This window comes from Hippoglossus stenolepis, chromosome 1 (assembly GCF_022539355.2).
Source record: "Hippoglossus stenolepis isolate QCI-W04-F060 chromosome 1, HSTE1.2, whole genome shotgun sequence".
Classification (NCBI taxonomy): domain Eukaryota; kingdom Metazoa; phylum Chordata; class Actinopteri; order Pleuronectiformes; family Pleuronectidae; genus Hippoglossus; species Hippoglossus stenolepis.
In genome coordinates, this window is record NC_061483.1 from 17,979,897 (window position 1) to 17,998,661 (window position 18,765).

At 42.0% G+C, this 18,765-nt stretch overlaps 2 protein-coding genes across 2 annotated transcripts; both read left to right on the forward strand.

Annotated features, from left to right (window-relative positions):
• The first annotated feature begins 1 nt into the window (after position 1).
• Positions 2 to 7,507, forward strand: vps26a (VPS26, retromer complex component A). The gene is made up of 9 exons (XM_035155355.2): positions 2 to 123; positions 1,359 to 1,508; positions 2,955 to 3,030; positions 3,525 to 3,681; positions 4,248 to 4,412; positions 4,502 to 4,608; positions 4,759 to 4,860; positions 5,023 to 5,132; positions 5,234 to 7,507. Exons 1-9 carry the CDS (start codon positions 121 to 123, stop codon positions 5,348 to 5,350), a joined length of 987 nt encoding a protein of 328 aa, XP_035011246.1. The 5' UTR covers positions 2 to 120; the 3' UTR covers positions 5,351 to 7,507.
• A 3,577-nt stretch (positions 7,508 to 11,084) lies between these two features.
• Positions 11,085 to 18,603, forward strand: supv3l1 (SUV3-like helicase). The gene is made up of 16 exons (XM_035155343.2): positions 11,085 to 11,490; positions 11,600 to 11,677; positions 12,084 to 12,191; positions 12,288 to 12,402; positions 12,581 to 12,749; positions 13,038 to 13,149; positions 13,486 to 13,563; positions 14,129 to 14,220; positions 14,307 to 14,487; positions 14,726 to 14,819; positions 15,354 to 15,473; positions 15,587 to 15,686; positions 15,770 to 15,850; positions 16,369 to 16,545; positions 16,751 to 16,899; positions 17,268 to 18,603. The coding sequence occupies exons 1-16, from the start codon at positions 11,235 to 11,237 to the stop codon at positions 17,683 to 17,685; spliced, it is 2,328 nt and encodes a 775-aa protein (XP_035011234.1). The 5' UTR covers positions 11,085 to 11,234; the 3' UTR covers positions 17,686 to 18,603.
• The last annotated feature ends 162 nt before the right edge of the window (positions 18,604 to 18,765 follow it).

Consider the following 18,765-nt stretch of genomic DNA (forward strand, 5'->3'; position numbering starts at 1 on the left):
CACATGACCCGGGTCACATGACGCGGAGCCTCGGTTCCACCTCCTGGTTCATGTTCACTCACAGCACGGAGCGAGGCTATTAGCTGTTAGCTGTTAGCTTCCACTGTCCAGACGGCCGACATGGTGAGTGTAAACCCGGACAGCAGCTGCTCGGACACCGCAGGACTGAACCCGGGGGTTTGTTTGTTAAAGACCGACATTGAGCTGAGCTCCCGGTTTCTACTGACCGGCAGCTAACTGGTTTATTTCAAGCTAACAGCGAAGCTAGCTGGCTCGGGGGAGTCAGGAGGCCCCTGCTCCCTGTGTGTCTCTGTGGTGTTGTGACTGGTGAGCAGCTGGTTCATAACAACACTGTGCTGGTTAAAAGGGACGGATAACGGAGGTCAATGCAGCTTGTGTGTGTTTATGATACAAACGTGTGTGTTTTTAGAGATGCTCCAGAGCTCCAGTCAATGAGGCTGTTAGCCAACGTTTCTGGTTGTCTCCGTGTGGAGAAGTTGTTTCGAGCTTTATGACATATGTCTGAAGGATGTGCAAGTCGATTGATTTACTTAGTTAATAATTCAAAATACGCTGACTTGTATGCAGTGTCATTGTGTAGCTCTGTAAGTTGTTTTCTTTTGTAGCGTCCTACCCAGAGTCTATTCTATTAATTTCCTGTCATGGGATGTGATGAATTCAAACATTTCCCACGTGTCCACCCGGGTGCTGGTCTCTCCTGACGTCTGGGTGATCAGGGCCACTTCCTCCTCATTAGCTGCTGCAGCATGTTGAAGTGTTTGCGACTCTGTGCCAGCTCAGAGGAACATGGTGTGGCTGTGCAGCTGTGGTGGGTTATTGAGTTAGTGTGGTTAATAGTTGATGTTCTCTTTCTGACTCCTGGCAGGGAGCGAGGTCAGTTTCAACCTCAGGCTGTGGTGGCCACACCCTTCAGTGGCATTCAAGTCATCACTGTCCTCAGACAAGTGTGTCAACAAACTCCTTCAGATAATAATAGATACGTGTGATGTGGCAGCCTCTTGGATCAAGATAGCCACATGCCATTGTGATCCTTGATTATCCAGACATGTCTTTGAATTTGATATGTTTATATTTATTTTGTTTGATTACGTTTCAGTTGTCCTAGATCCCTTATGATATGAAATGTAAAGCATCTCCAACAAGTATAAATGTTATAAACCTTAAAGGTGGTCATTGGCATCTATCACTCTGCTTAAAAATGTGCTTTTCTGTTTTCTTTGGGGGCGGGGTTAATGTGTTTTTTGTATTAACTGTGATTTTAGGCTTGGTCAACTTATTATTCAAACAGCCACATAACAAGTTAACTTTGTTGTCTGTGATGCATTTTCTTTTTCCAGAGTTTCCTGGGAGGTTTGTTTGGGCCGGTGTGTGAGATAGATGTGCTGCTGAACGATGCTGAGAACAGAAAGACTGCTGAGTTGAAGACAGAAGATGGGAAAGTGGAGAAACACTACCTGTTCTACGATGGAGAGTCTGTGTCTGGGAAGGTAAACTGAGTTTACATGATTTACAAAGCAGACTACAGATGTTAAGAAAGGGATCCTACAAATATGCTGTCTTATGTATTAGTTAACAGAACTCATCCCGTCAGGACCCATTGGAGGCTTTAAACAAAGCCTGGCTCAGGTCAGGTTCGGTTTTGTTGGCTGGTCTATCAACTTCTTTTTTTACACTGCGTGTGCCTGTAACCAGTTACATCGTCTGGCTCGGGTTTGGTTCAGACACATAAAATAGAATGTCTGTCGGGGTCAGTTTGTTTTCTCCCTGGGCTTCATCAGGTTCGCACAGAAAGTTGTGGCCTGAGTCGCACTAAAAAGTAGCATTTTGAAAGCGGTGCTGGTCTTGTTTTATTTTGAGAACTCTCAGGCTGCCTTTTAATCTGGCAGAAACTGGAGGATGATGCAAATACTTGCGTTCACTCCCTGACTGGGTCTTACAGCTGCAACATCTTTCCTTGGTTCATCACACTCACAAACTATCAAGGGACCTTTTTCAGAATTGCATCAGTATCAAATAACAGTGGGGAAGGCAACATGAATAACAAATGACTGCGTGTACCTGACCTTGGATAAAGATTATTTCTGATACAGAGCTAAAATGATCGTCAGAGATCATATTTCAAAATGAAAACGTATCTGTCAACGTAGCCTCAGTCAACAGATACTGAGCTTCTCTGTCTGTGGTGGGATCCTCTCTTCAGCCATTTTCAGACATGACCTCGGGTAAAATCCGGAGAATTGGCTACAGAGTTTACCTGCAGTTTGTCTTTCACACATGCACAACCCAGCGGAAAGTTTTCTGCACAGAAGCGCTCACAACGGCATCAAATCCTCCGCGTTATTCAGGCGAGACCTGGAGCAGCGAGTGCAGCAGGTCAGGCGGATAAAGTCAACAGAAACTGCGGCGTGTCTCACTCCGACATTTGCGTTCACACCTGCACCTCCTCCAGAGAACATACGAAGGAACTGCTGAGTCTAGTGCATGTCTGAAAGCAGCTTTTGAATGAGTCCTATGGGAAATTTAGGTTGTTCGGATGTGTTTGCAAGACCTGCTCTGAATTCAGGAGAAGCAATTACCTTTAAGTTCCACAGATGTAATATTGGAGTCTATTCAATATTGCTTGTCACTTCTCCCTGATTGGCTGTTTGCCCTCTGTCATTGAATATTTCCTTTTCTCAACCTGTTTGGACCAGCACTCCAAACACTTTATTCTCAAAAATGTGTGTAAATACAGCACCAGCAGTATGTTATGTCATAACAATGGATAGCTCTTTCTTTTATGGGGGGGGGGATTTGTGTTCTATAAAGAGGGGATGTACTGTCTTTTCTATTTCATTTTAAAATGTGTTTTTAAATTGGTAATATTGTCAAATTTCAAGATGACAACATTCTTTTTGGTTCATACTTGAGCTCATGAAATGATTCCTTGACAGGTGAATCTAAATGTGAGGCAGGGAGGAAAGCGACTCGAGCACCAGGGCATCCGCATCGAGTTTGTCGGACAGATAGGTGAGCATGATAAAAGTGATGCATTCATCATTATCTCTCTGTTGTCACTTTACTTTCATGTCTCTTCTAAGAGGTGTTGAAGAGACAGCTGCTATTTATAATTATGACAAACTAACCTCACCTTTTTTCTTGCTTTAATCTTTGTAGGGCAGTCAGATAGATATATTCTGATTAACATTAAAACCCCTTAATTTCTTAATCAGTTTGCTTCTTAAACATTTTCAAATGCTTATGCTTTGTAGTTGTAAAACTGCTTTTCAACATTAGGATTTACTCACGTGGCTAAAAGGTTTACCAGAGCATGTGGTCATCATGTGCAGCCTTTCTATAGCAGAGCTGAACTCTCCTCAATCCCTCCCCCATTAGCTGTTGTGGGACGAGAGCTGTGTGCTTTTAAAGCTATGAAAACTTTTGAAGTGTCAGTTGCAGACATGTTTATACTGTTTTGCTTTGAAACAACCCAAAGACTCAAACTCCACTCTGCTGTATTTCAGAGCTCTTCTCTGATAAGAGCAACACCCATGAATTTGTGGACCTGGTGAAAGAGTTAGCGCTGCCCGGAGAACTCGCTCAGAACAGAAGCTACGACTTTGAGTTCATGCAGGTGGAGAAGCCCTACGAGTCCTACACGGGAGCGAATGTCCGGCTAAGGTACAATCATAACAGTTTGACATGAGGAAAGCTGCAGCTTCTGATATATTATCAATCACATGGATGTATTATTATATCTGTGACTGTGAACACGTGTTTCATTCTGACCAATTTTTCTGGACAGGCAATGAACTTTGTTGTTGAGTATCAATGTTCAATCTTATAGAAGTAAACAGTCTGCAGGGCTGCCTTTCTCTGGCTCATCTTGTACTGCTATCCCTCCAGGGGGCGACAATGAGGGAACTTTACAGCAGGGATCAATAAACATATTGCTGGTATTGATAAATATATCAGAAGTGCTGGGAATATAATTATTATAACAATACAGCATTACTTTCATTTCAATTACAGGAAATGCAGCCATAACAAATAAACAATCTAATATTCTGGATTCTGTGAGTCAGGTGTGTATGTATGAGGGAGAAGAAATACCTAAAAGGGTACACCGCTCAATATCATGTCTTTTTTTGATGTTGTTGATGCAATGGATTATTATCGTAGCAGGACACCATGATCATCACTGTGTTGGTCTTAAAGCTCGCGGTGTCTGTGTGCTCTTCTCGCAGGTATTTCCTCAGGGTGACAATAGTTCGTCGTCTGTCTGACTTAGTGAAGGAATACGAGTTAATTGTCCACCAGTTAGCCACGTACCCAGATGTCAACAACTCAATCAAGATGGAGGTCGGCATTGAAGACTGTCTTCACATCGAGTTCGAGTACAATAAATCCAAGTGAGATTCATTTTGCTTTAACTTCTCTATTGAAGTGAAAACCTCAAGTCATCAGTTTGAGCAGCTTCTTTCATGTGTCTCTTTACAAGATACCACCTCAAGGACGTGATTGTTGGGAAGATCTACTTCCTGCTGGTCAGGATCAAGATCCAACACATGGAGCTGCAGCTCATCAAGAAGGAGATGACAGGCATTGGTAAGAGTCCACGATAGCCTTTTGTAAAGATAAGCTAAACTTGAGTAGCATCACTCTGTGCTTACTTCAAAGTTCATCACATTTGAGCCTTTTCTGTTTCTTAAATGCTGTGGTGGGTTTAATGAATTGTGTTGGTCATATTCTTTTTAGGTCCCAGTACTACGACCGAGACGGAGACTGTTGCAAAGTATGAAATCATGGATGGAGCTCCAGTTAAAGGGGAATCAATCCCCATCAGACTGTTCCTGGCAGGTAAGAGCTCTTCACTCACAGCCGCTGACATAATGCAACCTCATGTCCTCAGGGTGTCCGTTTCCCTCATAGCGTCTCCCTTTTTAAAACATTTAAAACGGCATATTACAATTCAAATTTTTGTTTGAGTGACAGCCTATCACATCTTCTGCTTCCTTACAGGTTATGACTTGACAGCCACCATGAGGGACGTCAACAAGAAGTTCTCTGTGCGCTACTTCCTTAATCTGGTGCTGGTGGACGAAGAGGATAGAAGATACTTTAAACAACAGGTAACCCACTCGTTCACACAGCTGTGGTGCTCTTCATCAGTGAGCTATTATCTTATTAACTGTACTTTTCCCTGCATTTATTCCTGTGCCTTCTTGTGCAGGAGATCGTTTTGTGGAGAAAAGCCCCAGAGAAGATGAGGAAAAGAAACTTCCATCAGCGCTATGAGTCGCCCGAGCCCCGAACCCAGCCGGTTAATGCAGAGCAGCCAGAGATGTGAGCGCGATATCATGAACTAAGAATACACACCGACGCACCCCAACTCTTCACTGCTGAACAGCCAGAGGTGTGAGAGCTGCCCCAATATCTCCTGGGACTGAGAAATGTCTGTATCCATGAATACACATAACATACTTTCAGATATCCCCCCTTAAACCACCTCACAGCTTCTGATGTGAGCTGTCCTGCCACCACCACTGTCTCCCCCAGGACTGAAAACACTCGCATACAGATGCACAAGTCTGCTGAATGCTCAATATCAAGGCAAGAGTGCAAATCTAACCAACCCATGAAAAGGAACAGTGAGGCAGCCTGTTTGATCCAGGCGTCTCGGACTGAAAACGCACATGCTCAAACACACACACACACAACACACACAAACACACACACACCACACACACACACACACACACACACACACACACACACACACACACAGGTGAAGCCATAGAGTTTCCGTTTGCTGAATGAAACTGGAGAAAAGACAGAAGAGATGTGATATCTACACACGACCACCACACCATTTATGGCTTTCTTCTGCAACAGGAGCTTCTTTCGGCTGCATGTTTGGACGGCACTTATCCAGGAGGTTCTCCGGTATCCTCCCTCCCAACCCTCAACAAAATGATGTGTTTTTTTTTTTTATCTATATGGGCTACCAAGTGATTAAGTGCACAAGTCATGGGGATCAGCTTGAATACACAACATGACGGCCTGAGTCGGCACATGAGCTCTATATTTATACACAATACATGAGTTTAAATAATGACACCACTGTGCTCTCTCGCTCATCCTTACGTTGCTGCTAAGTTTTATTTAAGTATGATGCAACAGTCTGCAAACTGCTCGTTTCAATTCAAATCTCAACTTAATTTTCAATTTTCAAATCCACTTTGGTTTCATACAGAAAAGGTTTTGACTCAATGCGGACATTATGAATTCAGTGTCATTCATTTCATAAAATTATGAGAGTAAATTACTATTATATCGAGCTGCAACTAATCGGGGAGAGAGAGAGAGATGTGTGTTCTCATTGTGTCCATATGACTGAACAGAAAATATATTTATTTGTTACTTGGTGGTGTCAGTTCACATTAATAGATGAAAGAAATGCATTGTCTTCCATTTCTGAAATGTAAAGCTTAAAAAAATTTGAAAGGTGATGAAGTTGCCTGAAAACTGAAATTCTGTCTTCACCGCACGATTAACGATTCACATTTTCAATGGAGCGATGAAATGATGCTCGCCACGATCAGCAGACGGAAGTTCCACTCTTGTCACTTTCACCTTATTTTTTACAAGGTGTACTTTCTTTTTTTAAGCTGGTTTGGTAGACCTAGAAAACTAATGTAATATATGACTCATGCCTGCTGTTGTAAGCACTGGAAGGCGTGCAGCATCAATATACTGTAAAATCCAATTATGTTCCACTGTGATGCTCAGACCGGCAGTTTAGGTCCAGCTTTAAAGACACACTCCTACACGCACATGGTTTGGTGGTGTAACCAGTCCAGGGTGTGGGGTCTATTTGCCCGTACGCTCTGATCTGTGGCCAGTTTTGCATGTTTCCCTTTGGATGCTTAACTCTGTATAAAGGGGCATGGAAGCTGAAATGAAACATCACTCAAGGAAAACTTCACCACAGAGCTCTCCTGTCTGTAATGGAAAATATACTGTCATTTATATATCACTACTTATTTAAACTGAATTTACTAGTACAATATGTTGTTGCTTTTATTTTTTTTTGACGTGCAACTCATGCTCCCATAAACACTCAGAGCTACAACTCAGTTTTTCTTCGGTTCCTTCACGCGAGTGTTGACCTTTGTAGTTTGATGTTCCTTTGTCTGGGAACACTGTAATTTATTTTCAGTTATTGCTTTGTATCTCTGCCTGTCAGATTTATCAGATATGTTTTCTGTCTTTCTGAACACGGTGCAGGTAGGGTTTGTTTGGTGTTCTTTAAAAGCCAAAACTCTCTGGCCCTGTCTTATCTACTGCATGTATCTTTACACGATGTCGAATCATGCTGTCAATGTGTGTGTGGGAGTGAGAGAGAGACTGTGTGTGTGTGTGTGTGTGTGTGTGTGTGTGTGTATACACCGAACCCAAATATATAGCTTTAAAAAAACAGTGAATAAAGCAAATTTATACTGATTATCTTGTGCACCACATTTTTTTTAAAGAAGAAATATTTTTGTGTTCAATCTTTATTGTTAACGAGTATATCTCATTGTATGTTGTTGGATATCAGTTTTCCTCACAGTGACCGGATCCTTTATATTTTATATTATAAAATTCATTTGTGGAATTCTCCTAAAGGCTGCACTGCAGCACAGCTGTTCAGTCAGTATTGATGATCAGAGTACACTGCAGAGAAGATGACTTCACATATTGTGGAGTAATAGGCTACTGCTGGGTTACTGTCCTCATCGCATTCAAGGCTAGCATCGTCACCCTCGCCGTGTTCTTTGCTCGTGGGATGACTTTTGGAAAAAATGTAAGATTAATGGTTTGGTTTTCCCAAAGATCAATATCTCTGCAGTTTGCAGTTTCTTTTTTAGCCTTTTGCGTTGCTGCCCCACTGCTCCACAGCTTTTTTTATCCATGTGTGTAACTAACTTTAAAGCCTTATATTTATGTGTATATATATATGTATGTATATATATATATATATATATATATATGTATGTGTGTATGTGTGTGTGTGTATATATATGTATATATGTGTATATATATACACACATACACACACACATGTTTGTACTTCTATCTTAGTGAGGACACTCATTGACATACACACACAAAGGGGTGAAAACAATAACTTGCTCTTGACTGTAATAAATCAATCAGAGCCATGAATCCCTATATTCAGACCGACACAGACAGGACAAAGTTATGCAGAATTATATCTATTATTATGTGGATGATTATTATTAGTAGTAGAATTCAAATAATATACATTATTTACATTGTATATATAATTGTGTAACATGCACAAGGAGGAGTAGGGGCTGGAGGTGTGGGTGAAGGGTTTGTTTAGGGGTGAGGGTTGGGACTGGGAGGTGGATAAAGGTTATAGGCAAGGGAAGGGAGGGGATGGTTTCAGTTGTGGGAGAAACCACCTCATTCTCTTATCTTTGGCTGAGTCTAGCTTTTAATGTTCGAGAGTTCATATCCGCTCTGCTTGCTCTCCTCCCCCTCACTGTCTGGTCTTCTTCTTGGTGTGATTCTGTGATTCTTCAGTGCAGACGAGGGACACTGGAAGTCACTCAGAGGTGGAGGTGCTCAGAAAAAGTCTATGTAATGCTGTCATAAGCATCATGTTTTTGGGTTTGTCCATATGTCCATTCGTCCCATTCTTCTGACCACGATATCACTTTGGTATCCACACTGACATTTCATGATATACATCTGTATCAAATGGGGGTGTGTGTGGGTGTGAGACTATCAGCGTCGCCATACCTGCACGCTGTAATCTCCTCCAGTCAGCGTGTATACACAAACTAGGTGGAACGATAATTGTAAGTAATGCGCCGGACATATCCAGAGTCTATACTATTGTATGTCTGTGACATTGAGTGTTATTCTCTTTTCCTGCTTTAGTACTTGTCGTCAAGACAATAAGGACGGCGTGGGTCTCTGCTGTATTGTAATGAATTAAAGGTATGGCATAATGATGTGTTTTATCTTTTTTAATGTTTAGAAACATTTTGATAACCTTGTTTAATAATTGTGTGACCCAATAAGACATGTCTGTTTCATAGGGCTGCCTTCAGGCAGGATATTCACGGTCACTGTTTTTTCCCACATTAGGATTTCATTTAGATTATTTGGCCTTGTTAGGGCCCGAGCACCGAACAGTAGGAGACAGTGGGAGGCCCTATTGAAATTGTAAGGATTTTTTTTTTTTTCAGGCAAATGAATTGGCTTTTTGAGGGCTTTAACATGCTCAAATTCTTACCAAAGTTTAGAAAATTAGAAAGTGGTGAAAATTTACGTATTCTGGAGTAATTTTAAATGGGCGTGGCAAAATGGCTCAACAGCGCCCCCCGCGCCCCGATTGGCTGATCTTCACAAAATTCGATACACAGGTGTATCATGACCAGACAAACAAAAAAGTCTAGAGGTGCACTTTGAAAAAAGCAACAGGAAGCCCGCCATTTTGCATTTAGTGGCCATTTTTCACATTTTTACTTTGACAAACTTGTCCCAGGGCTTTCATCAGATCAACTTCAAATTGAGATGAGTGTCATCTAAACAAGAATGGAATGGTTATGAAGATATCCTGAGGATAATGTATATAAACAACATCCACGTATCCTTCCCGTACCTCGAGAGCCTGAGCATTTTGTGTTATCACATCACTTCACTCGTTTCTAGGTTGTAAAATATCAGCTCCCTGCGCCAGTGACCTGCACATTCAGCTGCTGCTCCCGGATTCAAGATTCCTTTATTGGTCCCACACACATGCACACACTACATGCAAATGGGGGAAATTTGTCCTCTGCTTTTGACCCATCCGTGTGAACACACACAATGAACACACAGAGCAGTAGGCAGCCATGGACAGCGTCCAGGGAGCAGGGAGCAGATGTTGGGGGAGTAAGGTGCCTTGCTCAGGGGCACTTATACAGTGGGGTAGGGAGAGTCCTTTTTTGGACTTGAACAGATCCAGGTGTTGTCCATATCCAGGTATGTTTTTGTCAGTCCGTGGCCTCAAACCAGCGACCTTCCAGTCTGATGTCTGTTATTTTCTGCCACTAGTCCACCGCCTCTCATGACAGTGACCTGCCTCTCATTAATGCAGGTCTGCCTTTCAACAGTGGTGACCTGCTGCTGAATCAATGCCTATGAATGGGAATATACATGAATGGTTATGAAGATATCCTGAGGATAAAATGTGATTGATTGATTGATTAATAAAAATAAAGAAAAATAAAGTGTATATCTCTATCGGCAGTGCTCTTCTACCAAAATAATAAAATCTCATTTAGAATTAGTTTTCTTTCTGATAAATTTGTTTGATTTCCGGTTTCTTTGTTTTATTTTATTTTGTTCTTGGTTCTATGGGTAACGTGCAATATGGTCGATGGGTACTGTGCAATCCTGGTGTAATGGCTTGAATATTGATGAGTTATGGGCTAGAGACCCTCTTTTGTTACTTCATGGTATAATATTGCTTGCAGTGATAATCAGGATTCTTAAAGTCTCCTGGGCTCGTTTTACGCATGATAATTTAACTTTGTTAAATTGGGTCTTGAGCTTTTAACTTCTCTCTTTTTAATCTGTTATTTATATCAAGTACCTGCCAGTACTCCATACTTTGCGCACGATCCTGTGCTGTTTGATCAGTATTTTTAAATCATGTGTCAGAATTGAATAAATGGTCTATTTGTTTATTCTGGATATATGTGGTGAACCTGATTGGCTTTTAGCTGTCACCCCAAACTTTTGGCCACTACACATAGAGCAACATATTTTAGAGGCAATCATAATTTTACTACATACGATCTTCGGGCTCAACCATAGAGATGTCATTGTATTTGCCTGTTTGTAATATGTTACAAACATATTCATTATATGTCACATCAATTAATATAATATAAATTTGCTAGTTCAAATGAGCAGCTTTCCTTAAAGTTTAAATAATTATTATAATTTCACAATTCCAATTACTTTCTGCTTTGTTTTATTTCAGGCAGATTTGCGGCCAGCTACGCAGCGAGTGGTCCTGTCCCACGTTGTGTTATCCGGAAGAAGAAATGTGTTGACCGTCCTCTGGTTTATTATCGCTCATATTGAGACCGGCTGAACAGTATGGAGCGACAGTAAGAAGAGTCTGGAGGTTGCCCACAGACTGTGTCGACACCGGGGGCGGAACCATGTCAGTAAACCGGTGTGTGTGGTTGTTTTCTCGGCTGCAGCTCCACGCTAACAGCCGGGCTGCCCGTTTCACCGCTGGAGGCAGCTGTCATGTGTCTGGGTGGTTACACAAACATCAGCGGGCCAGAAACGTCTCATCCAGCAGCTCTCCGCCCAAAGCCCCGGACACCTCTCTGTTCGTCCCCGTCTCCCTGAAGACGGACTTCTCGGTGGACGGGAGTGTTGGGGCAGAGCTCACCCAGCCGCTCGCTAAAGGTCAGTACCTTCAGATCTGGACCTCCGGGTCGCCAGGTCTGCGACACAAAACCAGACCTGCTTGTGTTGTGTCTCTATTGACGTATCAATCTTTGTGTCTGTGATTCAGAAGAACTGCTGAAAGTTATGAACCGGTTTTATAAGAGGAAGGAGATGCAGAAGCTGGCAGCAGATCATGGCCTGGATGGTGAGGAAATCACATCTCGTCTCAGCTGTTGATCATGCCACTTTTTTCATTACAGTGTGTGTGTGTGTGTGTGTGTCAGACCACAGGGTTTAAAAGTGCTGCATCATTATATATTGCCACAGTCATGACAGCATTAAATGTCTAACTCAAAGAAATGTAACTAATGCTACCATGCTTAGCACATATTAAGAATTCATGATATAATTCACAAGGTAAAATATTCTCACATCTACACACGGGCTGAGAACAAGGAATAAGTGAATTCAGCCTCGTTGGGCGGATTAAAAGATAATGGTTGTCATCAACCAGACATTACTATTTATTAGCAGGGTACACCGGATTGTTCAAATAGAACAAGCATGCATTGTGTGATGTTCACACACACTTACGTATTTTGTGTGTGTAGCTCGTCTGTTCCACCAGGCCTTCATCAGCTTCAGGAAGCATGTCCTGGAAGGATCAGCTCTCCCCGCTGATCTGCACATCATCCTCAGTGACATCTGCTGTGGAGCAGGTTTGTTAAATTCTGCTAAAGCCTCCAGTTGTTGGCATGAGTGGTAATTAATTCAAGTTATGATGCCATTCATTTTTCATTTCTGCTGCTCTCAAGGTCACATAGATGACATCTACCCCTACTTCATGCGTCACTCCAAGCAAATCTTCCCCATGCTGGACTGTATGGAGGACCTGAGAAAGATCTCTGACCTCCGGGTCCCTGCTAACTGGTGTGTACTATAGACCAGGAGTGTAGCTGCTGTTAATGCATCTCATATCATATCGGATTTAACCCTCAGCTACCACGCTTTTACCTCCATCAAAAAGCTTCTAGGTTTCACTATCTGTATGCATGTGTTATAACTTGCTCTAGTGGTCATAGTATCTTTCTGTTGGCTTGTTTGTCAGGTACCCTGAGGCTCGTGCCATCCAGAGGAAAGTGATTTTCCATGCTGGTCCCACTAACAGTGGTAAAACCTATCACGCCATCCAGCGCTACCTGGCTGCTAAGTCTGGAGTCTACTGTGGCCCCCTGAAACTACTGGCCCACGAGATCTTTGAGAAGACCAATAACGCTGTTCGTATACTCTGTTCACTTAATATTCCTGTTGTAATGTCTCACTTCGTCTGTTGTGTCTTTGCTATCGTCCATCTCTGTGCGTATTCTAATGGTGCCATCTTTTATATCTTCTGTGTGTGTGTGTGTGTGTGTGTGTGTGTGTGTGTGTGTGTGTGTGTGTGTGTGTGTGTGTGTGTGTGTGTGTGTGTGTGTGTGTGTGTGTGTGTGTGTGTGTGTGTGTGTGTGTGTGTGTGTGTGTGTGTGTGTGTGTGTGTGTGTGTGTGTGTGTGTGTGTGTGTGTACCAGGGTGTACCATGTGACTTGGTTACAGGAGAGGAGCGGACGTTCATGGACTTGGAGGGTCGAGCTTCTGGTCACGTGGCCTGCACCATTGAGATGTGCAATGTCAATACACCTTGTGAGTAAACACAACACATAGCATCAATAAGTAGCGTCAATACAAAAAGTAAACTAAACTGCTCTGTAGGACATTGAATTGTATTTCATTAGATTGTGTTGCCTCTAATCAAAACCGTGTGTAATCATGTTTAAACCTTGATTATTATTTAAATTTAGTTCTAGAAATCTAAAGTTACTGTGATGTGGCCATTTTTGTGATTGAAGAAATACAATGATTCATATGTTTGTTTTTTAAGTTATACATCAAGTCACTAACACAGTTCTTCTACAGTTTGGTTGAATAACATCATCTGTAATATTTACCACAGGATTGTTTTTGTTTTTTCCTTTGTAGATGAAGTGGCTGTAATTGATGAGATTCAGATGATCAGAGATCTTTCCAGAGGATGGGCCTGGACCAGAGCACTAATGGGTTTGTAACACACACTCAAATTAGACATACAAACTGTGAAAATGTAGAAAAACGCCCATGCAATGTTATAGAAAGTATTTTGAATACAAAATAAAAATGTTAAATAGGTTCTACTCTGACGTACACTACATTCTTCCCCCGAGTTTTGTGGTAATCTGTTCAGTTGTTTTTGTGTAATCTTGTTTACAAACAAACAAACAAAATCTACCAACAAACGGGTGAAAATCAAGCTACTCGCACAAAAAATGCAAAATGACACGCCATCCGTTACATCATGTGTCTAAAATTATGCATCGATACATGTTTAACCAGAAAAGCTCATCTGTCCTCACACATACGTTGAAGGCTCAACTTCTCACGTGAAGATCTGTGGCATTGTCTTTGCCCTCCTGATTAATTTGTCCCAAAGCTAAACTAATAAGCATTTTCTAAAAAACATGTGCTGCAATAGTCAAACAATAAATATGAAAGTTTATTATCTTTTGCTTTGTTTTAGTTAAATCTTTTCTTTCAAATGATGATGTTTCCAACCTCCACAGTTATCGTTTTCTGTGTGTTTATGCAGGCCTCTGTGCAGAGGAGATCCATGTGTGTGGAGAACCTGCAGCTATTGAATTTATTAGAGAACTGATGTACACCACTGGAGAGGAGGTGGAGGTGAGGCTGCCGCATGAAGCGCATCAGGAAGGTTGTGGTTGATTCACTTTCCTCATCACTTTTTCTGTCCCTTCATTCCTCTTAAGGTGCACACCTACAAGCGTTTGACTCCATTCTCAATCCTGGATCAGGCTGTGGAGTCCTTGGACAACTTGAGAGAAGGAGATTGTATCGTCTGCTTCAGTAAAAATGACATCTACTCCATCAGCAGGCAGATCGAGATCAGAGGACTGGAGTGTGCTGTCATTTATGGGAGTTTACCTCCAAGTGAGTGAGCCAATGGTTTTTGATAAGAAGGAAACTTGTCACATCTTGGTGCTCAGTTCTCTTCCTGATTAAAAGTGGGCTAGAAATATGAGAAGATATGTTCATCCCCACCTTTTGTGAATGTGGGAGCAGTGTCCACCAGAAAAACCACCAGTATCTTCCTGGGTTCAACTTGTTTACTACAACAGAGCATCAGTTCTTAAAAAAAATCAAACCTAGTTGTTTCTGTGATTAACAGCCACCAAGCTGTCACAGGCCAAGAAGTTCAATGATCCGGATGATCGCTGCAAGATCATGGTCGCCACAGATGCCATTGGAATGGGCCTCAACCTGTAAGTACAGAAGCTGCACCAACACTCACAGATATCAGCTCCCTACATCTGCCTGATATATATATATATATTTTTTAATCAAGATCCATGAGTAATTTCCTGGAAAATCTTGGAAAATGTTGAAAAACGCTCTATCTTGCCATGTCCAAGATGTGTGGTAATCCTTCCAGAAGAGTTTGCGTAACCTTGCTTTTAATCAAACAAACCAACAGACAGGGGAGAAAACATAACCTCCTTGGGGGGGAAGTACTGACATAAAAGCCTTTACATGACCTCACAGATTTATTTTTTGTGTGATTCTGAATTTTCTTATCAGTGTCTTGTGAAATCAAGCTTAATTCTGTAAGTTCCATCCTATGGCGACGTTATAGCTGCCTCCATGTTGAATTCAGTATAAATTGGTCAGTTGTCAATCCAACGCACAGGTGTGAAAACGTAACCTCATGGGGGAGGTAATAAGATACAGGACAGTGTAATGGTCAGATTTTTATGTAGAAGCTCACATCATTTCTCTGCATGTTCTTTTTTCTCCAGGAGTATCAAACGCATCATCTTCAACAGTCTGGTGAAGCCCAATGTCAATGAGAAGGGGGAGAAACACATGGAGACCATCAGCACATCACAGGCTCTGCAGATCGCCGGCCGTGCAGGGAGGTCGGTCTCATTTCTGCTCAGGGTATCCTCATCATGGAGGATTAGAGGCGAGAGTGAAGGTACAACACTCAAGAACACGTTTTTAAACCCGTCTCCTCCGTGTCCTCTCACAGGTTCTCCTCCAAGTTTAAAGAGGGAGAAGTTACCACCATGCACAGGGATGATCTGCCTGTGCTGAAGGAAATACTCAGTCACGCAGTGGAACCCATAGAGGTGAATACACACTCTCACTCTCACTCTCCTCACGCGCTGCGCAGCAGCAGCACTGGATGTTAATCTCTCCTCTCTTGTCTCAGACTGCAGGTCTACATCCCACAGCAGAGCAGATAGAGATGTTTGCTTATCATCTACCTGATGCTACATTATCCAACCTTGTGGTGAGTACAGTCTTTTCATGTTCACATTTCTACATCTTGACATTTATATGTATTTCAAAAGGTTAACACCCTCTTTTCAAAAATGGTAGATGACGCCTACCATTCAGAAAAGTCCTGCCCCTCCATGTTCTGAGACACGGCTGCTTCAGCCCCAGTTGTCTCACACACAGAGCGATTCGAGCGCCTCAGGACCACCAAGCTCCTTAGCCCCGCCTGTCTCAACACCGGCTGCCTGCGCAGAGACAGATATTATCATTGAGAAATAACCATGTAACTTTACCAGTGAAGGGTTCACTTGTGTTTTTATTAGTGTATATATTGACTTAGAAGGTTCATTTTTGATGTTGGGAATACAATACAACTCAAGTTCCCTTAAAGTAGCTTTCTTCCTTTTAGCTTAATTTCTGGGCTTTAAAATAGTCCTTCGCTGATTTAGCACTGTAATTGAGGCCGATCTCACTCGTTCGACCTAACTCCTGACAAACTGAGTGACTCCTCTCTCCGTGTCTCTTCCCCAGGACATATTTGTCAGCCTCTCTCAGGTGGATGGTCTGTATTTTGTCTGCAACATTGACGACTTCAAGTTTCTGGCTGATATGATTCAGCATATCCCACTCAACCTGAGGTCACGCTACGTCTTCTGTACTGCTCCCATCAACAAGAAACAAACTTTCGTATGCACCTCCTTCCTAAAGGTAAGGAGGAGTGGGAGTGAACAAGGGGTGAGATTAATAAGGTCATTGAAAAGAGAGCAGAAAGGAAGGCGTGGCTGATGAGAAGTCTCAATGCTGAGGTGGAATTAACAATAAATAATGCAGTTACTGGGTTTATTGGGGTCAGCATGTTGAGCTTTGCGTGCTGCCCAGCACTCACAGGCTTGTTCTCTTCCTCTTCTTTCAGTTTGCTCGTCAGTTCAGTCGAGATGAGCCTCTGACCTTTGACTGGGTCTGTCGACATGTCAGCTGGCCTCTGGCTCAACCCAAAAACATTAAAGACCTGGTTCACTTGGAAGCTGTTCATGATGTGCTGGATCTTTACCTCTGGTTGAGGTAACGTTATCTGTACCTCTGCCAAGGAGGTTTTGTTTTCTCCTCTTTGTTTGTCCGTTAGTTACCATCGTTATGCAAAGATTCCTGGATGTATATATGTTTACATTTTATGTAAATGTTATTTTCTTATTTCCAGTTCTACATATTTGATTGCATTTGTGTTTTCTTTTTATATATAGTTATTTATGATAAAGTTAATGTTTAAACTTTAAAATATCAATTGCATTTCTTTGTCATAAGGCGTTCATAATGACATCTTGGGAATAATTTATTTAAAACAAAAATGCTAATCAATATCGATCGAGCTCTATTAAAGACTGCTTGCCGCTCTAATCCTTGTGGCTGTTGATGTCTCTCTCTGTCTGCAGCTACCGTTTCATGGACATGTTTCCTGACACTGCCTTGATTCGAGAAATCCAGCGGGAGCTTGACGACATCATCCAACAGGGCGTCCAAAATATCACTCGTCTCATCAGAGCCACTGACACAACCGTCACTAACCCAGTGCGGACACAGAGCAGCAGGAGTGGACAATGGAGTGGGAGCAGTGGAGCTGCAGACGGTCAGTATTTGACCAACAGCAGAGGTCCGAGGGGACAGAGAGACTCAGGACAGATGACAGACAGTTCTCTGGCTAATCGCCTGGTGAGAGACGGGCTGCTGACGCCTGATTTACTGCGGCAGCTGCAGAGAGAGTTTTCCAAAGATCAGAAGGAGGATTCCACCAACCAGCAGGTCCTCGATACAGACAATAACAACAAAGGGAAAAAACGGCGGAAGAAATGAAGAGGTTTCGTCTTGATGGCTGCACAGAGTCTCTCCTGTTGCCACAGATCCCACTGATGCAAACCTTGAATCGTATGTGGTGGTTTGAAATGAATCATGACAGTTAATGTGAATCTGTGAGGGATTATAAAAAGCTTTTAGCCTGAGCTGTAACACAACAGTGGTGTTTTATAGTCTGACATTTACACCATAGTACTTTGACATCAAGGTAGACATGAAATCTCATTTTCACTGCTCTAAAAGCTCACTCTCTATTTTTTTTTACCAATGTCCAAACTCTAACTAGTGATAGTGAACGTCTCTAGTTCAGGATCCTGTGAACAACCTGCTTTGTTCCTGGTTCTTGTGAAGGTTCAGGTACCAGGTGGGAGATTCTCTGTTTGTCTGTAGAAGCAGAAGATAACTCACAGAATCACCTTGGAAACAAATTTAAGTGTCAAACAGGACCAACATCAAAATGTACTGAACTGACTTGGTTCGGGTTTATAAATCCACCCATTGTCTTGGGTCATTGTTGGAGATACCAAGTTCAATGTCAGTTACAACTGGGCCACACTTCAAACTGGCAAGGAACATTGTTTATCACAGTAAGGATTCAGTAAAACTCACACTGTCATAAATGCTATTTTGGGAGCATTTTTAAAATGCACTTTGTGTTATGCAGTTCTGGAGTTAGTTTACTGTTCATGCTGTCAACTCAACAAATGCAGTATAACCAACTTGTTGTGGGTTCACCTGAAGAATTCACTTTCTGCTACTCTAATGAAATCACATTTCCTCTGAGCGTCCAGTCAACAGTTGCAGTAGGTAAGAGTGAGCGCAACCCTGTAACTGTCTATTTACAGATGAGATGCCATATTTTTCTTGTTTGTAAATTTAAGGTGATGACATTAGCCAATAAAAAAAAAAGTTTTTTAATGTTTCTTGATTTTATGAGCCACAGTTGAAAATCTAACTGAAGTAATGTGTAATCTCTGCTTAGGTCGCCTTAATGAATGGCAGTTAATATAATTCAATCAAAACTATTGTGACTTCAACTGAACATGAAGCACCTACAAGCTTGAAAGATACATATCTGCA